This window comes from Mixophyes fleayi, chromosome 3, assembly GCF_038048845.1.
Source record: "Mixophyes fleayi isolate aMixFle1 chromosome 3, aMixFle1.hap1, whole genome shotgun sequence".
In the NCBI taxonomy this organism is placed as follows: Eukaryota; Metazoa; Chordata; class Amphibia; order Anura; family Limnodynastidae; genus Mixophyes; species Mixophyes fleayi.
The window spans coordinates 202,903,894-202,916,054 of NC_134404.1; the positions used below are offsets into that span (position 1 = coordinate 202,903,894).

Genomic DNA, 12,161 nt, shown 5'->3' on the forward strand with positions numbered 1-12,161 from the left:
CATAACATTCCTTATAAGTAAAGCAATTAGTTTTGGGATTTTATTTCTTAAGCTCCTAGCATTTGTACACACAGCTCTAGTAGTTTTGCTTGTGCATCTTCTTTTCCTATCTTTTATGTTTATCTTTCGCTTTATGTTTATTTTGTTTTGATATGCATTGTCTTCTGTTACTGTGGATATGTTTCCTGTTCCAGTTATCTGCAGAAAAGATACCTCCTAGTTGGGGGAGCAGGTTGTTTTTTTTTCCTGTTTGTTCACTGCCCCCTCTGCTAGTTTGATGATGAAACTTCAAAACTTCTCACTTAGTGTTCCCCCTGGTGTTCCTAGTTCCCCTTGAAGATGTGTGCAGACTGTCACGTTTGTATAAGTCCCTATCTTGCCAGATGGCATGACTATGGTCTTTTAATCCAAATCTCTCCTCATAACACCACTTCCTTAGCCACACATTGAAGTTTCTAATGCAGTGAGTTTTGTCTTTAACTTTTTCAGCAGTATTTCCAGTGCATAGAGGTACAGTGGTTGCCACCCGTTTTATAGCAGTCCCTAACTATCTAAGTTCATCTTTTACTGCCGTGACTTCAGCAATAGCCAGATCATTTGTCCCTAGGTGGACAATGACATTCATCTCCCCATCTTTTCTTGCTGCTTTCACAATTATTAATTTGCTCTCTTTATCCCTTGGAGCTGTGGCTCCAGGTAAGCACCTGACTTTTTTCTGAACTTCAATGGCTTTTCCCAGAAGTATGCCTCTTCTAATGGAATCCCCAAAGAGATGGGTAGTTTTTTTTAACAATTAATTGTCCTGTTCCTACAGTTAGAAGTCCCATATCCTTATGTTCTGTGATACCTATAAGTGAACACCAACCTTTATGGAAAAAATTATATAAAAGATCAAGTAAACTGTAATTAAGACCATTGTGGTGTTTGAGCACTGTGAAGTGGGGAAGGTTAGTGTGGTGCCCTCTTGAAATTCTCCATACTGTAGAATCACTCCATAAATATGAAATAACATTACTCCATCTGTATACTGAATGCCCTTATATTTAGCCTTCTATTTAAATTATTAAGTTTTGCAAAGTGATTTATTTTATTTCATGTCATGCTTTGTGATATTTGTGAAATTTGTTAAAAATAAATATATACGCAAAATATTTCAACATAGGCAATTAAACTATGTTGAAAAAGAAATCTCAGCCGTTAAATGTATTTTCTTTTGTAGTTACCTTTTATTTCAATGACTGGAAGCTTTTCCTCTTGTTTGACAGCCTCTGCCGTTTTAATAGAAAAGACAATTAGAGATGTGGACAAAATGAATCTGCATACAATCATGTAATTACCAAAGACAAAGTAGTCATTTTCTGCATCACTGTGTTTTAATTACAAACACATTTAAATAATAATCAGGACTATAGTACAAAATCAATTCAGTAAAATCCACCTGTAGGTTTGAGTATAGGAATATAAATATGTTCCAGGTTTGATAGTGTACAGTATGCCTACACTTTGGGTGTCATGTAGATTTTGCACGTTTGTATTAAACATGCAAAAAAAATACCATGCAAAAATGGCGCAGTTGAATATACGTTTAAAAGTGCATCAAGATATGCTTTAAGCCAATCTTTCTGCAGTTGCATAATGGAGACACCAGTCATTATCATAATCATCAAGATGATGATAACTGCCATTTTAGGGACTTATATAGAGTTGGATGCAATTTACACTTGAATCATAAGTGTAAATTGCATCCCGTAATTTACATAGGATTCTGAGTCGCGCGGTTCTGTAAATCTTTCGATTTTTAGATCCGTCCGATTCAGAGCACTATACAAATTGCACAAACGCAACTCTTTATCTGCCGTAGGGGCTGGTGCACATGATACACAAGTGTATCAGTAAGGCAAATAATCCAACCCTAATGCTGCCAGCATAGACTGGTAGTAGCAAAATTGGGGTTACAGAAATCGTGATGTCCCATTAATTTTATTTTTACCAACACTAGGCTTTGCCAACCTGTGCTAATGGCACTATAGCAGGCAAACCCGCACCATGGGGTTCCCCCGGCCATAATGCCAAATCAGCCCCAAGTAGGTCAGCACAGGGCTGGATGCCCTAGGGAGGTCAGGTTCACAAAAAAGAATGTGCCCCTGCTCCCTTATGTGTAACCGGCTGATAACAGTTGGACTCCTGGGATGGTAGGTATGGGGTAATAATACAGCAAGTCTGTGCTGATGGGGAAAGCACCCACAACAGATATGTCTCTTTGAGAACTTACATGCTAGGCTAGCCCACTACTTCCCCTGTTTTTGCGCCATCCTCTAAGCGCTTGCACTTGCACAGTAGCCAAAAGCATTTTTTCCATTTACGAGTTGAACTTGAGTCTGACTCTACATCATGCCCCTAATGTATAATTTAAATAAAGGGAAAAAAATTGGAAAAAGGGCATGCCTACCCTACTTCATAGGTGAGCTAAGCACCAGTGCTCATAGCTTGGGTTAGTGGTCCCTAATGCAGAGTGACAAACATCATAGGATGGGATCTCCCTGCCAAAAGCCAGAACTAGCATCAGGCTATGACAGGTTGGACTGGTCACACTATAAGAGAAAAACCTGCAATGTGGAGACCCCCGTTATAGTGAGGCACAGCCTCTGCCTATTCTCCTATTCCTTAATAGAATTGGGCCTGCAGAAAAAATGAAAGTCCCCACCCCCATATGATTGATAGTTGTTGTTGGGATAAGTATTTTTCTATGTGACACTAGTGTTCTCAGTAAGTCCTGGCAGCCAAAAACGGCTTGGGTATGCTGCCAAAGCATATTGGCACTTGTAGAACTAAAAACCTCTACATTAGGTTCTTTTTGTTTTCCTTTTTCAAAGCAAATGTAGTGATAAACAACCAGGACAGAAATGATAGAGATTTAATAGCTTTAAATCAAAGGAGAACAAAATCACTTAACTTCTTGGTAAGTGACAAAGGAATGGTGACAGCAGAATCCTTGGTGTCAGATATACACATGCTAATTATAAGAAAGTAGTTATAGGACAAATTCAAGTAACTATTACCAACCAGCCCTTCAGGCATTTATTTAATGAAGCCTGTATGCATTGAGTTTGAGAATGATTTTTCACTTTGGTGTGCAAGGAAACCAATAATTGTCCACATTCCATCAGTGTAGCTTTTTGGCATGCTGCCACTAGAACTATTAAATACTGCATGTTAAATCTGGAATGCTGTTAGGATTACTTCATTACAGGTTTCCAAAATGTGCTCAAATCTGCTTTATATGATATAAAGCCCTAACAGCCTGCTTAGATGAGGCCTTCTTACCAACACAAGGCTGCAACATAACATGAACAGATGTGAAGAAAAAGGGAGCCAACCACTTTTGTGGACCAGAAAGTGAGAACATGGCTCTCACACTTTTTTTTCTACCCAGTAACCCTAGCTACTGATTCTCAAATAAGTTCCCATCTGCTATGTATTATTGTATACAGTATAAATTTTCCTATCACAAATCCCCTACCTGACAATTGTTATTATGGACCTTTGTGATCTGTCTCCTATAACCCTGGTGGGCTAGTGGGACAGGAAGTGAGGCAGTGAAGCGGCCGTCCGCATTTTGCTACTATGCATGCGTGAACAGGAAGTATCGCTCCTTACGTGTTCATTGTGACATTGAGAAGATGCAGTATTAGTAGCTGCGTGGGGGCACATGTAATACAACTGACCTAAGGCTTTTACAAGAGTAGCCTGTCCTATAAACGTTTCAACGTTTCTGCATGGAGGTGCAGTGTGCCAAAACCTCTTACAACCTGTATATATGTATAAGGATACTGCTCAGACTGTTGTACTACCTGATTGCTGCTGCACCCTTTAACCCTGTGAGTACCTGCATTACTTTTACTGTTACAAGTGTTCAAATAAACCAACAACTTGGTTAAACATGTGTGAACTGATATCCATGTGCAACAATGCTGACACCTCACAGACATCAAAGGTTTTGCCAATAACAATTAATTCAGGAAAAATTAGTGTAACTAAGTCTAGCATATCCAGCTCGCTCCTATCAGAGCTCTGGATACAAGCCTTGACCTGAAACAAAACGTGTAAACCTCTGTGTGTCTTACTCTGCGTAAGTTCCTTAGAGGAAGAGGATAGGAACAATTTACCTGTCTGTAACAACTGGGCTTGACTGATATAAAAGAAAATTAAAATAACATTTAGATGTTCCATTAGTACCTGTTGGTATTTGCACTGTCAGCTTTTCCTCTTCCTTCTCAGGTTCTGGAAGAACAATTTTATATAAGTGATCAGAAATGTAAAGAAAGAAGTGTTTGTGTACGTGTGCATGTATGTGTGTATAGTCACCTTCTCTTTCTATGGTTAGAGGCTCTTCTTTTTGCTTTACAGTCTCTGCAAGTTTAATATAAATTAATATTAGGAATGAGGATATGGACAAAGACTTACATAACAAATGGTAAAATCATTCAATATTTATGCTCTTTTTTGACTATAGGGTACATATTTTACAATATATCTATTATACTCATTTTATTGCCAATAATAATAGAGTGATTTTGTGGTGCTAGTTTTGAATATGACATCATTTTGCTAGACTGGCTCTAATTTTTGAGATAATCAGTACCCCACTGATAAACATAAAAATGCAAAAAATGTAATGGTCAGGCAGAGCCTGCTTACAAATCGCATTGAAATTGTCTCAAATCATGCAAAAGCAAACACATGAAATACATAATGGCAATTTTTTTGGTATTATAACAGATAAACATAGAAAGTTGATTCGGATAATTACAATTAATGCACAGTAAAACACTGTTTGTCCGATTTTCTTTTATATGGGAGAATCACATTGGAGGCTCCAGCAATAGTCTACCATCATGTGTCTGTCTCATGTGCCTTTCCTCCATCACCTTTATATCTTGATAAAACCTCTCCCCTTGTTATTCACTAAAATCACCAAGATTATCCGGAAATCTGTGTAAGTGGCTATGGAGAAAGTGCATGCTCATATTAGTACCTAAAGTTTGTTAGCATGTTTTGCACTAGCTCTTCATAATTGTCTGCTTTGTGGTTACCCAAGAAGTTCCTGACAACTGAGATATTACTGCACCAGGCAGAAGCTTCAACACCATTCATACATTTTGTGAATTTAGAATCCTTGATACATTTACGAATCTGAGGGTCGTCAAAGACTCCAACTTTTAGTTTTTCCATACTTAGTTCAGGGAACAATCTACAAATATATTTGAAGCTATTGTCATCTTTGTCCAAGGCCTTAACAAATTGTTTCATTAGTCATTGACTCCCAGCTTGACTCCATATCAAGCTGGGAGTAATGAATGACTTTGAATGGCTTTATTCTTGCTTGAAACACTCTGTATATACTCATTGTCGCTACAACTACTCCATATATAACTTGACTTATTTACACTAATTACATGTATGCAAATATATTACACCATTAATAGAGAGTATCCATTATCTCCAAGAACTAGAGAACTAATTTGAAAAAATACTTTCATTTTTTAATTCAGCAAAATACCATTAATTTGTTCAACATCATTACCGACTTTTGTTGGGCTGCGTTATATATGCAGGCGTAATGCAAACATCTAAGAATGCAGGGGAATGTGCAAGGTATGCATATTTTCTCATGCTGTTACCACAGGTCAATTGTTCCTGCTATAGCAAATGAAAGTAAACCTGCCCCTTTCTATGACCTGGCCATCCATTCTGGTGCATGGAAGTAGGGTGTACTCTATACTTAAGTCTATAAGAATATGAAGCTCTGGTACAGAGTTATCTTATTTACTATCCAACAGTTTTTGGATGGGGCTTTCATTTTAGTACACAAATAGCAATATTTTATATTTACATTTTTATGAAAAGTATCACAGCCTTTCATTTATTTTTTTAAGATAATTGATATAACTGTCATTCATATAGTAGTACAGAAATGAACCTTTGTAGCTATATAGATTTTATTGACAGGTTTGTGGTCCTTGGTCGTCATTTTTGTCTATATATTATTTTGGTGCAATTTGAGATAGAACATTCTCACTGGTGTATAATTCTTTTTTGCTGTACAATAATATTGTTTTTTAATAGTAATAATTATGTATGTGGTTGAATCAAAACAGGAAAAAGGAGGAAATGTGTGTCATCTTCAACTTGGATTACATGAATTTAATATTGTATATTGCACTGGTTAAGTTTCTAAGGGGACTGGGTCGGGATATAAATGCGGTCTTACATTTACTTACAAGCACATCTCTATTCTAATATCTCCTCCCAAACATACAATGCAGACTGGTAAGTAAACAGGTCAGTAGGAAAAATAAAACATATAAGAAAAATTAAGCTATGAGTGTGCATTTTCACTTACAAATAAGAACTGAACTCAACAAGCCATGTACTGACATAGAACAATCTTTGAGAAATTGTTATACACAATGTAGGATGATGTGGCGCTTCACTAAGATTGCAGACCTTGAAAAAGACTCTTGTTTTGAGTCGAAACGCGTAGGTTGTAAGCTGATTCATGTTCCTGTTGCTGGACGATCATCTGATACAATTGACGTTTGATCATACATGCATGATTACAACTAAAATCTGGTACGAATATATACATTACCTTTTCATACATGTTTTAATCTGTGAAGCATGACATGTTGGTTATGCAATAAACATGTTTTTTAAAAGTTAATGCACCAGATTGTGTTTTATTATTATTTTTTGCATCATTCAATCGGTGGAGTTCGCTCTGAGATGGGATGTGAAGGAGTTTTTCTCTGAATGTATGAGATGCCCAATACCATTTGTATTCCTGTAAGCATAACAGCATTGGGGGAGTTGGATATGAACAACACAGAATTTTTGTTTGGTGTTGTTTCTGTTCCCTGCACAAAGTGAATGAATATAGAAGATCTATCTTTGGGACTTCTTTTGGGACTATCATTACTAAGTTGTGAAACATATTGCACTATTATTTTGTCCCTGTTTTGTGTCATTTGAGTGTGTTATAGGTCTGGTATACCCACCTATAGACACGGAAAATCATTTATCATCAAGTGGGAGGAGCCTATAACCATATTGAACATCTTCTATGTCTTTAAAAGTCTGCGCTTAAATGTACGTGGTCCATGATTTTATAATCTTTCAGAAATATTTTGTCCTTGGAAAAATAATTAAATTCTCTCTCTTAGCAAAATTGTTTTATTGTTACAAATATAAAACTGTAGGCAGAATTATTACATTATATCAGAAAAGGAAGGCCTATGTCCATGCCAACAAACCTTACAGTTTGAAAACAAAACAAATTGTATTTAACTTATGTACATTAGTGGTTTACCTGTTTGTGACATGCATCTCACTCCACTATTTAGAACAGAGGTAGGCAACTTGCAGTTGTCCAATTACAGTGGATATACAGTTCCCAGCGGGGACCTGCCAGTCACAGAGCGACAGGTATCCCAATCCTAATTTAGACCCTCACTCATATAGTGGTAGCCCAAAAGATATGACTGAATATGAATGTAAAAAGGAGGTTAGCCATTCAGCAACTATCTAGCTCTGCTAGCATGCAAGTAAACTTGTACTTTTGTTCACCCCAGTGAGTGAGCTTCCAATTGGCCTAATTATAGATGTTTCTGTGTATATTAGTTTCTAGGCACTTTATAGTGGCATGCCATAATATATTGGGGCAGCATGGTGGCTTAGTGGTTAGCACTTCTGCCTCTCAGCACTGGGGTCGTGAGTTTGATTCCCAACCATGGCCTTATCTGTGTGGAGTTTGTATGTTCTCCTGTATTTGCGTGGGTTGACTGTGGGTGCTCCGGTTTCCTCTCACACTCCAAAAACATACTGGTAGGTTAATTGGCTGCTATTAAGTTGACCCTAGTCTGTGTGTCTGTCTGTATGAGTGTGTGTTAGGGAAGTTAGAGTGTAAGCCCCAATGGGGCAGGGACTGATGTGAGTTCTCTGTACAGCGTTGCAGAATTAGTGGCGCTATATAAATAAATGATGATGATGATATTACACAATGTGAGAGGACTACTGGCAATTAACAGAATGACCATATCGCATAAGAAATATAGCTGCAGTCTCATATTCCATAAAATTGCAGTAAACAGCAGGTACATACTGTAAACCCTTCAATCCAAGTTCACTATATCTTTTGCCAAGATCCTACTTGTACCTTTTAGTTTGAATGGGGAAGGTTTGTGCTGCCTTACTATTCTGGGCATTAAGGTACATTGTACATTCTGGGCATTAAGGTGCAGTGGGGCCAGCCATATATAATTCGCCACTGCAACATCCAGCTTATATACCAACAAAGGCAATAGCATGGTTGATAAAAAAAATGGTGACATAGGTAAGGACAAGATATTCTAAGAAGATATAATCCACATCAATTTAAAACAGATAATAATAATAATAAAAATAATAATACATTTTATAATTTATTGTTATTATATTTTTCAACTTTTTTTGTGCTGTGAAGATCACAAAGATATTCTTTGATTTGTTAATCAATATTATATAACAAATACCTGTAACTATTGGCAAGGTCATGTTTTCCTCTTCTTTTTCAGTTTCTGAAAAAAATAAATGTATAGTTTTTACCACTATAAATGTTAACTAAATTCTTTATTCTATGAATTATTGATATTAGTATGTAACTTATATTCATATTTACAATTACCAGCTCAAAAATCATTTGCTAGATTTGTTTGAGTTTTTCTGTCGCTTTAGGGTTGGAAAACAACATTTAAACTTATAAATGTCTCTGCAGAATGAACGTTTAACTATTTTACACAGAGCTGCACAATTGTTGTAACAAAGATTAGAAAAAAATAACAGTAGTTGTTACTGTCTATCAAGTTCTATTACTATTATTATTAGTGAACAGAATAGGGAGAGGGATTTAAAAGAACTGAATTGTATCTTTTCAAACTCAGTTGATACAATACATGCCAGCTACAATCTCCAGTGCAGAAGTATGTAGATTAGAACCTTTAACCCAAAACTGCCAGAGGTCTGCATTGAATTATTTTCACATTGTCTTCATTTCACTGGAAATAGCTTTTCTCTTTATATTTTATTTACTGCTCCCTTTAATTGTTAAACTTTTTTTAACCACAGATTAAGCTTTCTGTTGGCACACAGTCAAATAAATATATTTAAGTGCATGATATGAGGAAAAATATGAAATAAATAAAAAAAATACACCTTTCCATGATTTTCACCTTTGCTACTTTTACAAAATGAATTCAAACATTCAGGCAATTCATCTGTCCTGGGATCCTGAAGTTTAGGGGTTTCATTATTCAATGCCTCTTTTTTTAACTCTGTATGTTTAAATTAACAGGTAGATCATCTATTTGTTAAACACCTCCTCCCTCTTCACTGGAGTGTGACACTATTCCCCTTGCAAATCTACTACTCGTTCAAAAATCACCTATGTAGCAGTGCTAGCCAATTAGAGTAGTTACGCAAGTATGTCCCACAGAAAGGCACAAGGAGGCCAATTATCAGGGTCAGCATTTACAGCTCTCCCCAACAGCTTCAAGTAATATCCAATGCTGTGCAAGAATGGGGGGCTAAGTCCTTCACTTATTGCTTATAATGTGGTACAGTTGTATAGGTGGTGGTAACACACTGTTTAGTGCACAGCTGCAACATTAGAGAATATCATCACCCACTGAAGTATGGGGCATGAAGCATGTAAACATCCTGATAAGCAATATAATAAATGTATCTACCAACACAACTTGCTATGACAACTGATTGATTGCATAATATACAGCAGGATTAGTTGCTATGTGACTCCATAGCTGTTTTGGAACTATAAATCCAGCATTACCTTACTAGCAATTCCACCACAGCTAGTGAACTACATGTTGGCTAATCCTGATATACACACAGAGCATACTCCCAATGATGTTAAGTATGACAATATACATCATGTGGTTGACCACATACCTCACTTACCTAAAAGAAAAATCTATATTTTAACAAGTACACTTAAAACCCAGAGGGTCTATTCTCTATGGATTCTATGCTCACCTCATAAGGCCACTTTTTTTTATCAGATTCAAATACTTGTTGGATGTTTACCATTAGACACTGTACATTCCTAACTAGCCAAACAAAATAGACAGTTGCATTGGAAAACTAGTTGGTCTATTACATTTAGTTATTTATAAAAAGTGGACTATTCCTTCAAAAAGATAAGCAAAGCAAGACAGTCAGCAGCGCACCATGTTTATTGTGTTTTCCTAAGAGATCTATGTGGGCAGAAAAAGAATCTCTTTTTGGTCTCTCTTAAGAAGCAAAATGTGGGCCACTATGTAAGGATGGATCTAGATCAAATGCCTCTTTTGCCACTTTATTGAAACCCGTAGCCCTAAAATCTTCATTGATAACATTCTAGATGTTGAACAGGAACTGATGTACATCCACATCAACAGCTGTAAAATGCAACAGGAATGTTAGTATCAATATATTACAAATTATTTTGTTAATAGTTCCTAATACACAACATATTGTCTTTACTAATTCGTGATGGACAAACCTGACAAATATACTGAATATTAGAAGGTAAATTATAAAGTGAGGGCATGTAACAAGGCAGGCAGGGATAATAATACACTTCAACTTCCTGTACAACACATGCCAACTTGTTTAATGTCTTTTTAATCCCCACATTAAGAGAATGTCTTCAAAATAAGGTTAGTTTTCCATTTTACTAAATTTATTAAAAATATGTTTAGAAACAATTTTGTATTGTATGAGTAATGATATTTGCAGATATACGTAGCATTTCGATAATTTGTGCCATCTGGAAAAATACCTTCTTTTTGGACTTTGTGTAGGTCATGAGATGACTTTAATTAACTAATATCTTGGCTGGCAAATAAATCATAAGAGGGATCAAGCATTGTAATCCTAGTAAGCCAGCAAATATTATAATGGCAAAATATATATGTGACTACTTGGTCCTATTACCTCTATGGGGCATATTAAATTGGCCGTGATGTTCCTCAGAACATTGCGGCTGCTCGTTTTTACCATTGCTACGGTAAAAAGCAAGGCTTACTTTTGCTCGCACCTCTTTGGGGCTCAAGCATTAATGAGCGTTACTTCTGTAAAAAAAAAAAATCAGCGCGGGATGTCTGACAGCCGGACCTCGCACAGATGTTTTTCAATTGAATTCCCCTCTATGTGTTAACCCAGTGATGGCCATTGTATGTGTGCTAAATGCAGTAAAACAATCTGACTCTTTTGTTAATCAAAGTGCATTAGAATTCTAGAACTTCTAGTTAGATAAGCAATCAAAATTACAGACAGTCAATGGTAAAATCAAGACTATTTTGGAAACAGTGGGAGATATGGTCCTGATTAAAAAAAAAATGATATGCTTTAAGATCTGTAACTAGCTTTCTTTTAATGTCAGTGGCTTGGCACTAACTAAAAATAATATGTATATCAAGACAACTATTTCAGCATAAATTTGTACTTTTTTGTATTGGTAGACTTAATTTTGTTTTTTCTTTTCCATTTTCAGCCTATAGCAGTGGTTCCCAAACGTTTGCAGTTCGCGGCACCCTTAGGGCTAGATTTACTAAGCTGCGGGTTTGAAAAAGTGGGGATGTTGCCTATAGCAACCAATCAGATTCTAGCTGTCATTTTGTAGAAGGTACTAAATAAATGAAAGCTAGAATCTGATTGGTTGCTATAGGCACTTTTTCAAACCCGCATCTTAGTAAATCTAGCCCTTAGAGTCTCCAAATTTTTTCAAGACACCCCTCCAAAATAATTATTGAGCAGTCCTGTTTTAGAAGTAGTTGGGTCAAAAAAATTTAATAAGTATTTAGGTCAGGACAGAAATACTTATTTAGTTGTATGCAAAAATGCCCCCTCTGCATCCAGACACTCTGCCCTCAGGTACTCTGCCCCCTCTGCATCCAGACACACTGCCCCCTCTGCATCCAGACACTCTGCCCTCAGTCACTCTGCCCCCTCTTCATCCAGACACACTGCCCCCTCTGCATCCATACACACTGCCCCCTCTGTCACGCTGTCCCCCCTCCTCTGCTCTCTGTCACGCTGTCACACCTCCTCTGCCCTCTCTCATGATG

At 36.7% G+C, this 12,161-nt stretch overlaps 1 protein-coding gene across 1 annotated transcript in view; it reads right to left on the minus strand.

Annotated features, from left to right (window-relative positions):
* The window catches only part of TRDN (triadin), a 535,205-nt gene that overhangs the window by 192,042 nt on the left and 331,002 nt on the right, over positions 1–12,161 (minus strand). The window contains exons 43-46 of the mRNA XM_075200931.1: positions 8,571–8,615; positions 4,366–4,410; positions 4,237–4,281; positions 1,224–1,268 (exon numbers count right to left, since the gene is read on the minus strand). Coding sequence (XP_075057032.1) covers positions 1,224–1,268; positions 4,237–4,281; positions 4,366–4,410; positions 8,571–8,615 — 180 coding nt within the window. The remainder of the gene's footprint in view (positions 1–1,223; positions 1,269–4,236; positions 4,282–4,365; positions 4,411–8,570; positions 8,616–12,161) is intronic.